The 16,986-nt window shown below is 46.7% G+C and overlaps 1 protein-coding gene across 1 annotated transcript in view; it reads right to left on the bottom strand.

Annotated features, from left to right (window-relative positions):
* The window catches only part of LOC119401392 (neuroendocrine convertase 2), a 217,959-nt gene that overhangs the window by 35,070 nt on the left and 165,903 nt on the right, over positions 1-16,986 (bottom strand). Inside the window, exons 4-5 of the mRNA XM_037668148.2 lie at positions 7,222-7,330; positions 3,859-3,896 (exon numbers count right to left, since the gene is read on the bottom strand). Coding sequence (XP_037524076.1) covers positions 3,859-3,896; positions 7,222-7,330 — 147 coding nt within the window. The remainder of the gene's footprint in view (positions 1-3,858; positions 3,897-7,221; positions 7,331-16,986) is intronic.

Consider the following 16,986-nt stretch of genomic DNA (forward strand, 5'->3'; position numbering starts at 1 on the left):
TTTTCGTTAGAGTTATCTTTGTTAATTAATCTTATTGGTGGATTGGCATCTATCTTAGCACATATGAAATGTTCAGACGTCTTAGAACAGGTGCTAGATATTTTGTATTGAATATGTCTCGCTAGAGTACATATATGAGCTAAGAGTTGGCTCTGTATTAGTGCGTGAGCGATTATACCGACGAGGTCGTGTAGACAGTCCATCATGTACGTCGTGTGGCTCCTGTGAGACACTAGAACACATAATTTTTTAGTGTAACGCATTCGTTATGCAGCGAGCACTGCTCATCAAGGAATATGGACTTGTTGACCTAAAGCGTACGAACCTTGATGATTGCCTGTTTCCGGGGGGTTGTGCTGCTCGGCGTGACCAGGCCCATCGAGCCCTACTTACTTTCTTAAAAAATACCCATTTGGCCTCACGCGTGTTGACATTTTCTATGTGACCACTTATTCGTGTTTACGTCTGTGTTATTTTTCTTCTTTCCTCTTTCTTTACCCCCTATCTTCCTTTTCTCTGTTTCCCCTTTCCCAAATGAGCAGGCCGGCGTTGTGCCCCTTTAAGAGGCAGTTGTCAGCCTGTTCCCTCACTATTTTCTCTGTGTCTTAGTGTGTTCTATGTATTCAAACCAAATATTAATAATAATTAAAAGCTAATTACGCAATCTGTTAATTGCGCAGCCTGGTGGACTGAACACAATACCCTAACGTACTGCATATGGCTCAGAATAATACTGGGCTAATCCGACACGCGCAGCGCGTGTTTTTTTAAATACCAGGCACAAGTTAGCTGAAACACCCTGTATAACGATCCCATAATGCGTGCATAATAATGCGTGCAGTCACAAACACTCACATATATCACAAAAGAGTCATTCATAAAGTAGCGTTTAGGCGACTCCTTAAAAACACCAACAGGGACAGATTACGAAGGCAGCACTAAATTCGCAATGCTGCTTTAACGGGGAGCTGCGCCACCTGCTCAGCCCGTGGCAAAGCAGAGCCTATGCGACGCGCAACAGAAGGAGCAGCGTGGTGTGTCCGGTTATTTACGGTACCTCCGCAAACGCTTACTACGCGCTTCGCGCTCGCTTGCTGCGCAGTTCTCTCGGCTTTTTGCTGCGTCGCGCCAGCGGATTTGTGCGGGATCGTTAATCAGCGCTGCCACGGCGCAATGGCAGAAGCTGGTGCCCGCGTATAAAGCCGGGCCGGAATGGTGTTCCCCTAACGCGTTTCCCTCTCCGAGCCCACACTTGCCTTTACCTCTGCCGAGTTCGTTGTGTCTAATTACCCGGAGCACATTTCAGTGCCAGGCGTGCACTGTCCGAGAAATGTGCTCCTCTTTGTGCGTTCAACTTCTCTCTGCATGCGGCTATCGCACTCCGCGTGTGCGATGTAGGCGATTAGTATACACCGCGCAAGCACGGAATGCCTGCTTGGAACTGCTACACGATGCAGAACACGTGAGCTCGCGGCGGAGCGTGGAGGTGACTCAGCAAAAATTTCCGCGCACGTGTTACTACGCCGAGTAGTCCGCCACAGTGCTTCATTCCTGGCCAGCACTGAAGGCACTAAACAGCACCGTTGCCTCTGTCAGTGCCAAGCTAAATGAAATCGTAGGCCTCGTAAAGCCATCATTGAAGCTTCTAGTCCACGGCGCCTCAACATCTGTGTTTACCTTAACACCTTAACTATAGCTGAATTTCAGTGTGGTGACGTTTTATTGTACGTCACTGTAAGACTGAAATAAGCGGGCGGAGATCGCTTGACTCATGTAGTCGTAGGATGGTATACTGGGAGAGTTGGTGCAGCTTCATTGTGGTTAACAGCGCGAAAAACAGACAAAGACGAGAAGTTACGTGGCGCTGCCAGCCACGATGGATCATGTAGTCGTAATGTAAAAGGCCAATATTGTGTTATTTTTCGTACGCAAGGTTCATTGTAAAAAAATGCAATATCTAGTTATTTGTTGAGGGCTTTAAGACCAGCTGTTTTGAATTTCTTGAGCTGTTGCTACTATACGTGCTAAAAACAAACATCCCCAACCATTAGCCTTTTAGGGGCGAAGTTCCTTAGGGTGTGGGTCTGTCCCTCCTCTGTAGTATGTAGTAGTAGTAGTAGGTAGCCACCTCTAGTTCTTGGAGTGTTCACTAGATGGCGCTGTCGTAGCCACCTCTAGTTCTCGGAAGGATCCCTAGATGGCGCGGAGGCGCTCGCTGCGTTGCACATTCGTGCTCTAGTCCCCCCCCCCCCCTCTTTCGCCTCGCGACGCCGACGTTCCGCGCTCACTACGTTGCAGATGCGTGCTCTAGTCCCCCCCCCCCCTCTCTCTCTCGCCTCGCGAGGCCGACGCAGGCAGCGTCTGCTAGCGAGTTTCGTGATTGAAAAAACCGACTGCTCGCGCTGCACAACCATTCACTGACCACCCCGTATATATAGGCACTGGATTTTGACCTCCAAGGTAGTGTCTGTGTGAGATTTCTCCTGTGCGTGATTAAACAATAAAAATTCACAGCGTACATGTAAAATTAAAGTGAGCTGCAAGTCGCCGTGACTCTCATCGACCCTTTAGTATAAACGCGCCCGATCTCACGTCGTTGATGACGTACTGGGCAGAATTCACGGAAGATTCACATATGGCGCGTGTCATTGGTGGAAGGCAATCGTTCGATTTAGTGCGGCGACGTACGCTAGGGGGACCGTTGTAATGAAGGGACCACGTAAACCCACAGTACAATAAATGTTTGATGTTTGATATATATACACGGTGTTTCTCGCGTGTTTACTTCATCATATACTGGGCGAATTACTCAGAGTATTCACACTTTACCGATGATTTCCTCCGGAGCTTCGCCTCACTCATCATCATTGACCCCGTGGATATGCTGTGGAATTTTTTTTTCGTTTGCGACACATACCGCGAATTCCAGTTCACAAACTATTTAGTGACAGCATATTTGCATTCCCCTCGTAGGATACCAACACAGGATTTGAGCCAAGGCTTGCTGTTACCAAGTACGGCTGGTTAAGTGCCCCCAGCGCTCCATTTAATTCAAGCTGTTTGAATTTCTTGACAAGGTGCTATTTTGTTTGTTAAGAACAAACTTCCTTAACAGTTAGCAAAAATATAATCTTTTTTTTTGTTTGCGACACATACCGTGAATTCCAGCTCATAAATTACTCAGTAAAACCATAATTGCATTCCATATGTACGATGCGAATACAGGATCCCATTCAAGACTTCCTCTAAACAAGTACGGCCGTCATGCCTTGAAAGCCCCCAGCACTCGCTATAATTAAAACAAGCTGTTTGAATTTCCTGAGAAGGTGCTATATTGTTGGTAAAAACAAACATCCGCAACCATTATCAAAGATAAAAGCCTTTTTCATTTACGACACACCGTAAATTCCAGTTCATAAATTGGCAACGCCATATTTGCTATCCGTATGTAAGATAGCAAAACGGAATTCGAGCCAAGGCTCGCTCTTTTCAAGTACGGCCGGCCAATCGCAGTGGCAGAAGAAAAAGAACAATGCGAAGAAAAAGAGTGATAGTAAGCAATAAAAAAAGACAAGCTGCTCGCGTCCACCAATCAGGCGAGCCGCCGACGACGCACAAAGAACGCATCGGGGCGTTGTGCCTTTACTTCCGTGACCCGCGCAACAACGCGCGTCTAACGCTGGCCGCCTTTCCCATTTATCTTTGCTTCGCGTTTAACGAGGCTTGCGCCTTTGACGATGCCGCGTTAACGCTTGTCTCCATTAATTAACGAGACAGCAGCGATTGCCCCGAGGGTTTACTGGCGATAACGAGCGAGGGGCGGGCCGCGATAGAGGCGAAAAAGAGAAAAGCACTCACGTAATTGTCCCGAAGGTCCGGGTGCATATAGTCAACCCCTGGTGGAGAGATAAAGAGACAGGGCGCGACGGGTTAGTGAGGCCAGCTGGTAGGGAAGAAAAAGGGAGGGAACAGAAAAGTGGGCGTGGACGAACAAGAGGTTAGGGAATAATAGGGACGGGGAATGCCGGAACGAGGTTCAATAGGGAAGCACGCGTAGGCAAAGAATTGGGGAGAGTGAGGGTAAAGGCACAATAGAATATGTGAAGAAAAGAAGCCGAAAGAGAGAACAGGGATGATTGTGAGGAAGTGGGGAACGACAGAAGATGAGGAAGCAAAAAGGATCACGGGATGAAAGAAGAGGAACATGATAATTAGGGAATGACGAAGAAGCAAGGCAAATGACAGAGAGGAAAGGCACGGATCCCCATCCGTGTTCTCGCCTACGTATGTAACGGAAAGAAGGTGAGAGGGCATAGGGATAACTGTGAAGAAGGGAGAACAACAGAAAATGGGGAAGCAGGAAAGGATGGCGTGATGAAAGCAGGGGAACATGATAATTGGGAACTGAGGCAAATGTAAAGTTGAGTGGGAGAAGGAAAGTAGAAGGAGGATTATGGAATAATAGGGATGAGCGAGGAGGAATGCAGGATGAAGTGGTGAATAGGGATGCACGCGTAGACAAAGAATGGGGGAGAGCAGAGTAAATGTACGGTACGGTAAGAAAGGAAAAAGAAAGAGAAGGAACAGGAGAGAGGAAAGACAGGGATGCCTATACCTATTCTCTTCTCACCTTCGTAAGTAAGCAAAAGTAGGCGAGGAGAGAATAGGGATAGTTGCGAAACAATAGGGAACGACAAAACGTGGGGAAGCAAGAAAGAATGGCGTGATGAAAGAAGGGGGACATGATAGTTAGTGACTGACGCATAGGCAGAGTAGGGATAAGCGAAGGGAAGTGATAGACAAGAGGCGGAGACGAACATAAGGTCGGGAGTACAAAGGCGGTGAAGAGGAGACATTAGCGAATGTGCGATAATAGCGGACGTGGGCATAAAAGGTTCCGTTAGGGAAGCACGTGTATTGGGGACAGGAAAGATGGGTAGACACGTAGGGCAAATAGAAGTATAATAGGGAGACGAGAGATGGGAGACAAGGGAGCGGAAAGGTTGAAAGAGGGAGGCAGAAGATGGAGACTGGGAAGGTACGAAATAATGCAGGAAAATGGAGCTATACAACAGGTGAGTGGAGGTTAGAAAGGGAGTTGAGTTGGGGAATGGAAGGGAGAAGAGAGCGAAGACGAAGCCATTGTTGGAACTGCACAAAGAAACGTGTCTTTTATAGAGTTAGTAGGTGTTGTCATCCTACCTGCGTCTTCACTTAAGCGCCATTGTTTTTTGGCTCGTATAAGGGGATCGCCTTTTTGGCTGCGATGGCGCCCAGGCTGAAAACAGTGTCCTAGCTCTCGCAAGCGAGCTCAAGCGAGACAACGCTGTCGTCATCTTAAAAGCGATGCCCGCCGGTAAAACAGTGTTTTAGCGACGACAGCCCGCTCTTTCGGTCTTCAGTTACACACAACACAGTGCTCGTAACTCGGAAAGACGAGACGCGCTTATCTAATTGGTCCAAGCTCTCTTCGGCTTTATTCATACCCCGAGGCAGATACGCTTACAAGATTAGGGAAACCGGGAAAAATTCGCTGCACTTTCCCCAATTTTCGACTGTTCGAGGGAACGAAAGGAGCCAGGATCAGAAGAAAGAAAGAGAGATGAATGATATTAATCCATCTTTTGTACCTCCGAATTTACCGCCTCGTTCGTTACCAGAGTTATACTTATCCATGATTTCGTTACGTCGGCGACCAAGTGCGCGTTATGGTCGTAATAGGGAGTCCGGCGATTACCGACATTGTATATGTGCGGGATTATTAAACTTGTTCGCCGGTGCGCGTCGACTAAGTCGGAGTACCCCGACAAGGAGACCACGTAATCGCATTTACAACGAAGTAAGTTGTAAGTTACTGAAGCCCGAGATACGGTGTTCGTCCGCGACGCTGTCCACGCTTTAGACACGTTTCGCAACGCATTCCTTACGAAACGCTGCGAGCGCCTTGCGAATAAAGAAGCTTAAGTGCATCGTGCACGTGATTTCGCAAGCAGTGTGAATGCCCGGCTTTGTTTCCATATAAGGGCCCGTTAGCTGACCAATCAGAGAATGGCATTGTTACGGTCGAGCCCCTTTGTAAACTCGGCTTGTGATTCGACATCGTATTCCTGGCATTGTATAAACCGCTGTATTTAGAATATCGGATCCCTCTTCGAATCCCTTTAACCAAGATGAAATCACTCAAAAGAAATGCAAGGTCACAAAATAAGTTGAAAGGGGTTCGGAGGCTCTGTAGTGATGACCAGCATAGTATTACACAAAGGCGTCCATAACTATTCGGGCAGACAAATTCCACGTGACTCCACGCAAGCAACTTCTTACCGGGATAGTGTCCAAATATGGTGTCCAAATTGACTTCAATGCGCAGTATCATCACGCAAGTCCTTTGCACTTGATAGTGGCACTTTTTTAGCGGGTTATCTCTGTTGTCGATTTTTTTTTTCTTTTTTTATTGTCATGATGTAAGGATATGTTGGCGCACAAATAAGGCGTCGGCTACTCCTTAGCTCTTAGAGGTGTCTAAAATAGAACACACATGGTCCAAATTTCTAAGCACAACTAACCCGCAGTACATACAATATACAACTTAGCGTAGTCGATTTGTTTTTTTGGCACAAGGCGCGTATGACACGCTGTCAGATTCCTTCAACGCAGCTTCGAGGAGAGTGCCATAGTGTCAGTGTAAACTGTCCATACGTTCTAAACGACATTTGACAGCGAACTTCCGAGTGTCTTTATAACAAACTTGTATTTATCTATGAGGATTTGGTTTGATGTTTATGTGCCTCGTATCTTACTGGCCTCTACTATTTTCTCCATTTATTTACATTATTTTATTTATTGAGGACTTGCTTCGTCATTCAGGCATTACAGCAGGAATGATTACAGTTCACATAAAAAAGCACGCCAAAGCACATTCATAAAGCATGGAAGAAATCATAATTTGAACAAATTGAGACAGTGTCTCCAGTCTCCTATAGTACGTAAGAGCAACGGAAAGCGTCTCCCTTAAGAGAAATCTCACGCATCTTTAATTCGGGATCTCGCCTTTTAGAAACATCTTATTATCATTATGAGCACGAAGAGAAAATGTGGGCTTGAATGAAAAGAAAAACCCATAGCTTTGTAGATGACTCAGAGGTCTGTAGCACACTTTCTCTATGCGAAATGTCACAGAAGCTAGTGTGCGTTTATGCGTTTGTACACATAATCTCAACTCACCATCGTCCATAATGGCTGTAGTAACATTCTTGCCCGTGAATCCCTGAGCCCAGGCGGCCTCAACGTTCAGATCCAGCCGCGGCTTGCCGCCGTTCTGGCCCACGTTTTTCTGTGAAAAAAACAGAGGACGGGTGTAGATACATGCATTGAAAGGCACATTGTAGGACGAGGCATTGCAGTGCAATGCCGAAGTAAGAAAATTAATGTGGTAACATGTGCTTACTTTATTGAGGAGCTGGACAGTGATCTAGAAAAAAAAAAAAAAAACTCAAAGGGTCCCTTATGCATTCACTAAAGACGACTCGAAGGCAAAAGCCATCGTCTTTTTCTTCTCAGTCGATATATCGATCCTGCCCCGCCATCCTTAAAAAGCTTTCTGCACCTAACGTGGTTTTGCACTGCCTCCGAGATAGGAGGCACCTCGGCTGTTTTAGCATTGCCTCCGTGATCGGACCACCTTCGACCAAACTACGATGTCATGTTATGAGGTCATCATGTGACGTTACGTCACGTGACGTCACAAATTGCGGCGATCTGTGACGTCATCGTGACGTCATATGGTGACGTCATCACTTGATGACTTTTCGCATCACTGGTCCCCGACGCCGCCGGTTGCCGACTGTCAAATTTTCGCGTTTGATGAGGCATCCAAGGCTTTCGGCCTAAAGGACAGGGGTATTCCACCATATTTAACACAGAGCCACAACAGCGCTCAAACACACCAGTATGACAGTGGCGCAGATAGGACTTTTTTTTTGTTTTCGGAAGGGGCACGCCCTTGACCATACAAGTGGGGGCTGAGCTGGCGGGAGTTGTAGAGGGTCATTTCACGGGTCGAATGTTATTGTAGACTATTCAAAAGAGGAAAACAACGAAAATGAAATGAACGCAGTGGTGAAGACAGTGGTGAACAACCAGACAATACAAGCGCTGGACTTACAACAGAAGCTTTATTGAAAGCCCACCCACTTGAATCAAGAGCACATGCGTAAATATCTCAGCCGTGTGGAAGTTGTACAACTAACAGTACATTGCCATGGGCTCTCTTCAATAGCCTTTTAGTTGTAAGTCCAGTGCTTCTCCTGTCTCGTTGTTCTACACCACTGTCTTCGTTTCATTTTAGCTGGTTTCCTCTTCTGAATAGTAACTTTGAAACTTTAATTCCAACATTCGGGATGCTGAGGGCCGTGGTCAAAATACCTCTAATGAGCTTGACCGGAACCGCAACCCCTTACAAATGGGCGGCATAGGCAACATGTTTATTACAACAAAAATGCACAAATGGAGTGGACAATCTTAGTGACGTAGTTACCACAAATCTAACAAAGCAGAAAGATAAAGAAATAAATGGGAAAGTTCAAACTGTGATAAGCAAATGACTCCCTTATATATACGAAGCGAGGCCTTGAGACAGAGTCAGCCCTGCTGTATAGAGTAAGAGCACGATCGGCCTACACTCCTGCATGGTTGTTTAAAGTAAGGGGCGTTCCTTCCGCGTTGTGCACTGACTGCAATGAACCCGGGGATATACATCACTACATCTAATACTGTAAGCGCTTTTGCTTCGAAAGGGAGAGACTAATGAACCCCCCCCCCCCCCCCCCCCCCCCACTATGAAGAAAAGAGGGTTTCCCCACGCATGCTGGGAAGACATTGTGTTTTCGACAGGTCTGCGGATGGCTCGCAAGAAATGGCTACCATACATTTACGTTTTATAGCGAAAGCTGTTGTGATATCACAACAAGGGCCGTTTTTGGCGCCGCAGTTGTCTGCCGTCGCCGCCGCCGGTGTTCGTAACCACCATGGCTCGAAATAAGAAAAAAAAAAATGAAATGAGAAAAAGCTTCCGGGATGGAACGAGGTTCGAACCTGGGCCCTCTGCGTAGGAGCCCAGTATTATACCTCTCAGCCATGCCGGTTTTTTTTCTTCTTTATTACTCAGCCATGCCGGTTTTTTTTTTCTTTATTACTCAGCCATGCCGGTTTTAGATGCGAAGTATCTTATGGCCGAGCTCAAACCGGTGGTGGTGTACAGCGTGACTACCCTTACTGCGCATGCGCATATCCTCCCCTCTTCTCTTCCCCTCTCCCCTTTCCCCTCTCCACTTTCCCCCTCTCCACTCTTCCTCTGAAACGCGGGCTAGACCACTGATCTCCACTAGGAGGAGCTGGATGGCGCATCGAGCACGCGGGCGTGAAGCCACCGGAAACCGCCGTTTTTGTCCCGGAAGAGAGCTTTTCTCTTCTTTTTTAAAGAAATACGTGCCTGTGGCGCAGTAAACTGTACGAATCGACCGGAAAATTCGTCAGGGAAGACATTTCACGCCTAAGCACCTCAAAGTTGCATTACTTTTTACGCGTTTTGTACGTTGCAGCACTCCGCCGTATTCGGACGGTGTCGGCACGGCGTCTGTCATCTTTCGTGTAGCGTTCGTCGGCGTCTAAAGTGAGGCGTAATCGCAGAGTTTGAAAAAATAAAAAAGAAAAACGATCATAACAACAGCTGCAACCCGAGAATATTTGAATTGCGCGACTGAGACGGACAGAAGACTCCAGCTTCCGGGACAAACAGGGGACCTTCCGGTGGCTTCACAAGCGCCCGCCTCGCAGAGCGGGGATGCGCCGTCCAGCCTTTTTAATGGAGGTCAGTGGGCTAGACACGCCGAAATTCTCTCCTGCGCAACGCCGCGATGAGCACCAGCGCATGTGCGTCCCCTCCCCCTCTCTCTCCTCTCTTATGCTGCCCCCCTCTCGCACGCGTGCCGACTGCGTTCCCCGCTCGCCCTGTGAGTATTAACGGCCAGGCTAGAGGGAAGACAAGACGCGCGTAGCGTTCCTTTTCGCGTTCCACGACGCAAGGTCGGTAGCATGCCCAAAGAACGCCAACGGAACGCGATCGTGCAAGTGCTCCGGCTTCGCATCGCCTCATGGTCCCCTTTAGCGGGAAATGGTGTAATTTTTTTTATTGCCTCACACAAGTATTTTCACACGCTAATCGTACACCAGGGAACAGTACAATGATACACCATCAGCTGTTAGCCATGCCGGTGCTTGAAACTGCTTTGCAAAAAGACCCTATACAGGCTTCATGTCGGGAAGGAACCACTTTAACATATGTAATGTAGCGTGGTAGAACAGTAAAATAACAACCAAACGTCACACAACGCGAATTCTGTCACGAGGCGACACACAATGCAAACTGCGCAACGAGTGGATTGTTGAATGCTTCCAACCAATTACAAAGGGCTCTGCCATAATTCTTCATCGTCATCAGCCACAGCATCAACAAAGTGCACATAATGCCTTACAGGTCTTTAGCGGGTACCATGGTTCTCCGCAGAATGACGAAAAATTGCATAGTGGCTGCTTCCCTACTTCACAAAAATTATGATTTATAGCGTAGTGGGTTCCTCGCAAGTGCACTTGTATTGGTTGCCAAGGAAGCCTGTAAGGCCCCTATGATTCATTTCCTCAGGGTCTCAGTAAAGCTCCCCCCCTCTCTCTCTCTCTCTTTCTCACGTTAACGTTTGTTATAAAGCGTGGTGGGAGAGCTAAATAACGACCGGATGTCACACAATGCGAATTACGTAACTAGTGGTCCTTTAAAGCTTCCAACCCATTACAAAAGGCTCAGCCATAATTCTTCATCGTCATCAGCCGTCGCATCACCAAAGTGCACATAATGGCTTACAGTTGGTACATCGCTTCTCCGCAGAATGGCGGATAATGTCGTGGTGGGTGCTTCCCAACTTCCCAAAAGTTATGATTTGTGGCGTAGTGCGTAGGTTGCTGGTGTACTTGTGTTAGTAGCCACAAGATAGTTTATAACAGACTCTAGAAATGCCGCTCTTCCAGCTTTCGCTGTGACTGTGCTGCGCTTTCCGCGCAGGCCTGGCGTTTTTATACGAGAGGCAGGTTTAAGTGATGTATAGTGAGACACTACAAGGAAAGAGTCGCTCAGGCGGAAATTGCCGGTCAGGTCTGCCAGGCTAACCCCACCTATGGCAACATCACCACCACCACCACCACCACCACCAGCAATGCAATATATACAGGATTAGCACTAGGCTCGGACTGCATTCGCCCGTACGCATATACACGTGCAACCAAATATGAAATGAGAACATACACTTGAGAGAGAGATGGAAATAAAACCGTAAACAAATTACAGCTATGGGTTGAATAACAGCATATTGAATATAGGCAGGCAGCAAAAAAGAATGATACATTTGTGTAATTTCACTCAGACCGCAAGTGAAACGACATTTAAGTGAAACGAACCAATTCGCCCAGCAAGCTATAACGTTATCGTGACTGTGGACAAAAAAAGTTCGGAAGGGGCACGTACCAGGGTGTGTCTCTCCCTGGATACGCCCCTGAATCCGACCGATGCGCTGCTCCCTTCTTGCGCCATACACCGAACCAATAACTGCCTCCTAATTATTCCCCACTCTGGGCCAATGAGAACACGCGGCGTGGCACGCTGCGTGTTCTCTGGCAGATCGACTAGAGAAAAAAATAAGAAAGGAAAAATAAAAGGAAAATGTTCCAAGAGCAGTGGGAAACGCAAACGTCAAAGACTGCCTTCGAAAGAGTCTGAAACACTGCCTGGCAACGACTGCCGTCCATCGGCTAATTCCGAGAGGATCGCCTCTCAATGGCGGAAAAAAGACTTGGTTAGACCGCAAACTGGCTTCGTCATATCCCGCCTAGTTATGAACGACCAGAGCCGAGGTCGCAGAAGGAATACGCACGCACACTCACACAAAAGAGAAAGAAAAACGAAATAAGGAAAGCACGCCACATACTCCGAACTCGCTGGGCCGGCGCGAAGCAATCATATGACAACGGCAATCATATGGGACGGCAGAGGCAGGAGCGAAAAGCGTGTTTACCGGCAGAGTTGCGTGCAAAGAAGGAAAATAAAAGAAGAAAATAGTTCATGTGTCAGAAGGGTGGGAGACAGAGTAATGCTGAGGGACGTCGGAGACGCCATGTTAGTACGGTGCAGTGAGGTGTGGCTTAGAGCTCTACGTATTCGCGGAGTTCATGCATATTTGGTATCCGTAATATTTCTTCAATGGCGTGATACAGGATGAAGAAATATGGACAGAACAACTGAAGTTATTGATGAAAATGCACAACATATGCATACTTAATAGTAATAATGTCTGGAGTTTAGCGTACGAAAACCGCGACACGATAATAAAGCATGTTGTAGTTGGAGGGCCCCATAAATGTTGACCGTCTGGTGTTCTTTAACGTGCACTGACATCACGCAGTACACAAGCCTCTAGCATTTCGCCTCCATCGAAATGCGACCGCCGGGACCAGGATCGAAACGTATGTATATTTGACAAGTTACCCCACTCCACATAATTTTCTTAAGCGCTTTTCCGGACAGTGTAGCCCTACTGTAAGACCAGATGAACAAGAGTGAGCTAGTATCACTCCCAGTGATGAGATAAAGCTAATTATATGCAGCGGGATACTTGCGAAACGTTTACCCGTCTTGCGTTTTTATCAATAAACTTCATGTACGCCATTTTTGTCTTCGGTCTTGTCTCTCTCCTGTCTCGCGCTCTGAAGGAAGCATGTATTATGGACGGACACGCACTCGTCCAATCTGCTGTTTTGCTGCGAATAGTTTTCAATCACGATTGGTCAGCTCGTACGCAGAGCAGTTTGCGTAGAATAGTCGTGACCTTGTTGCTGAACGCCCGTGTTCGTAACGACTATAACGTGCAAGAGACCGATTAACGAGAAAAAAGCGCCGCTCAATATATAGTACTAACGGGAAGGGTTCAACGTCGACCCCCGAGGAACCGAATGAATATGTATTAAGCATTACTTCACGCAGGAAACATTCTTATCAATGTATGCATCTGCAGAAGACCTACAGTATAAATAAATAAATAAATAAATAAATAAATAAATAAATAAATAAATAAATAAATAAATAAATAATAAATAATAAATAAATAAATAAATAAATAAAATGCCGCATTTTTGTACAGCCATCCCCCTAAAGGTGTCGACCCAACACGTACGTGACTCTGTATGATTGTTAGTGTATGCAACTGGGCGTGTTGGTACCGACTCATAATGAAACTTGAGCGCAAGGAACTGACACAGGGAAGAGGACGGCACAGGTCGACTCTTATATATATATATATATATATATATAATATATATATATATATATATATATATATATATATATATAGATGGACGAAAGCTGACCCACCAACCGAAACATAATAAGCCACAGTTCGTACGTGTATTCCTCTCTTAAATCATAAATATACATATGTAATAATAATTATATTTGGAGTTTTACGTGCTAAAACCATTACATGATTATGCGAGATGCCGTAGTGGAGGGCTCCGCAAATTTTGACCATGTGGTGTTCTTTAACATGCACTGACATTGTGCAGTACACGGGCCCCTGTCACTTTGCCTTTATCGAAATGCAGCCGCCGCGGCCGGGATTCGATCCCGTGACCAGCAGTCGAGATCCCGGTCAGCAGTCGAGCATCATAACAACTACACCACAGCGACGGGTGATTATATATACATGATAAGTTGGTTGATTGACGGTGTCGATCGTAGAAATACTGCCTTCACAGCACTGCACGCTTTTACCGAAGCAGTATATTATGCGCGAGCGGTAAACGGCGCAGATGAAAAGAACGCCCGCAGAGCAACGTCGCAAAAGTGGCTCGACTGGAAGCGAGGCCACGGGTGTTATTAGGGAGCAGCGGGAGGCCAGTTGCGGACACTCTGTGGGATATGGAATGTGGTGAAGACAGAAAAAAAAGCAGGAGTTGCAGGGGGGCTAAATGGTGGGCGGAGAAGTGTTGCATCGCTAGGCAAGCACAAAGAAATAAAGAAAGAGCAAAAGAGAGAGAAGAAGAAGCTGCGAGTGGGTCCATTTGCTGGCGCAGCAGCAACGTGGTTTCCATAAGCGGCTTAACGTCAGCAGTCGAACGTCGTGGTCGGTATATAAGTCCGGGCATATAAGCCGCCGAGTATGGAGGACGGAGCGTTATTATCGTTGCTTACGTGGCACTCATTCCTCGCGCTCTGCTGGCGGGTGCAGTCGTCGCTGTACGCGTTTTGCGGACGACGCAATTGGGGCGCGAAAACGGTTTAGTGAGCGTACATAAGTAAGGAAAGAAGTGGGCACTCGTACGAAAATTGTGGCAGCTTCGAACTAGTGGTACCAAGCCTGAAGGAAGAGCGCAGCTAGGTGACTTTCCTTCTTTCCTTCTTTCTTTCTGTCTGCATCTTTATCTTTCTTTGTTTCTCTCTTTCTTTCTCCCTCTGTCTTGCTCTCTGTTTTTTCTATCTCTTTTTCGTGTCTGTTTCTTTCTCTCTCTTTCTATGTCTTTCTATCCCTTTCTGTTATTATTCCCTTTATTTCTCTCTTTTCTCTTTCTCTCTATCGCTCTCTCTCTCTCTCTTTCTTTTTTACTCCCTAACGTATCGGCCGTAGAACGGCCTTCGTCAGTGACTAAGACGAAGGCTGTGCCATGGCCGGAAAGTATCTATCTATCTATCTATCTATCTATCTATCTATCTATCTATCTATCTATCTATCTATCTATCTATCTATCTATCTATCTATCTATCTATCTATCTATCTATCTATCTATCTATCTATCTATCTATCTATCTATCTATCTATCTATCTTCTCATCTATCTATCTATCTATCTATCTATCTATCTATCTATCTATCTCTATCTATCTATCTATCATCTATCTATCTATCTATCTATCTATCTATCTATCTATCTATCTATCTATCTATCTATCTCTCTATCTATCTATCTACTATCTATCTATCTATCTATCTATCTATCTATCTATCTATCTATCTATCTATCTATCTATCTATCTATCTGCCTACGTCTGGGCGCTCTCCTGGCCGTCTTCATAACTTGTAATACACCAAAATTGGCATAGCAGGAGATTAGTGTATGACGAACACGATTCACTGGTCATGGCATGAATAACGCAAAATACCTGTCGCTTACGTCATAAAACCCTTTCTCTCAGTCACGTGTAGCACATACGCGCATATCAGAGTTAATGTTATGCGGGTATGTGCCACATGTGATATAGAGTCTCAACCAACACAGTAATGGCGAACACACACATTGACACGCAAGGAAAGTGATAATAATTGTTAAGGTTTTATGTCCCAAAACCACGATATGAAAATGATAGATGCCATAGCGAAGGGCTCCGGAATTTTTGACCATCTGGTATTCTTTCACGTGCACCGAGATTGCACAGTACACGGGCATCTAGCGTTTTGCCTCGATCGAAATGCCACCGCCGCGGCCGGGATCGAACTCGCGATCTTCGGGTCACCAACCGAGCCCCGTAACCGCTATACCACCGCGGCCGACGCAAGTAAAGTGAGAGAGCTGAAGACAGAACACCACTGGAGGACGCTCAACAACTACCACCCACTCGCCCACGTGGTCCGCAAAGTGGAATACGTGGATTACACACACACACACACACACACACACACACACACACACACACACACACACACACACACACACACACACACACACACACACACACACGCGCACACACGCGCACACACGCACACACACACCACACACACACCACACACACCACACACACACACACACCACACACCACCACACACACACACACACACACACACACACACACACACACACACACACAAACACACAAAAAAAGCTCTCGAGAGAACCAGACCTCTCATCATTACCGGTGACTTCAAATTGACTTATCAAGACCCAACAACGCCTGGCCCTTATACTGTGTGAAAGACGGCTTGGATGTGGGCAGGGCATCAAAAGACCTCGCTGCCACGTCCAGGACTGGAGGCATCATAGATCATTTCATCGCAAGAGGCATCCAGGATTTCCACCAGCTGTACTATACCTCGCACTTCACTACACTTAGACCTCTCGTAGCCGCGATCACGAACGGGTCGGATAACAAGTCCGGTCCAGCTGCTGGTGATCACTGATCACGATGATGATGACCTTGTTCAAGAACTGTCATGAACCCCTCCTACCCATACACACAGGTTCGTGAAACGTGCGTGCGTTCTCCGTCATAACGGACAAGTACGAGCATAACAACTGTAACGCAACTGTTCTGCGTTGCGTTACAGTTCTCTCTTCGTTGCGTTACAGATATCTGTTCTGCTTGATATAGAAAGCTTCCAAAGCAAGTCTCGAAGAAGCGTTACTGCTCGTTCCAGAGTGACTGTGTCCGAAAATCTCGCATCACAACCACATGCAGTGAGATGGGCCGCCATATGTGCGCCCTTATCTTCTTTCTTATTAGTTTTTTGAGCATGTTCTCTTGACCGGTCATTCACACAACGTTCAGTTTGGCCGATATACATTTGTCCACAGGACAGGGAAAAGCAGAAACCACCCCTCCGGAGCATTTAACGTAGGGCTTTCCGTGCGTGGTACGGCAGCCTCGCCTGCTTTCGCAGCACACACGAGGACACAGCTTAGAAAGCTTGTTGGGAGCAGAAAACACAAGAGGAATACCGTGACGGCTTGCAACATTCTTAAGATTGTGAGACACCTTGTGTAAATGCTGTATCACCTCAGGTCTCGACTTAGGTCGTTGGACCTCTGCCCCAGCCCTTCGTGCTCCTAGCTTCACTTTTTGCAGAAGCGACTCGGCCACAGCGTTGACGAGTGACAAAGGGAAGCCAGGTGCCAAAAGTCG

This window comes from Rhipicephalus sanguineus, chromosome 8 (genome assembly GCF_013339695.2).
Source record: "Rhipicephalus sanguineus isolate Rsan-2018 chromosome 8, BIME_Rsan_1.4, whole genome shotgun sequence".
Classification (NCBI taxonomy): Eukaryota; Metazoa; Arthropoda; class Arachnida; order Ixodida; family Ixodidae; genus Rhipicephalus; species Rhipicephalus sanguineus.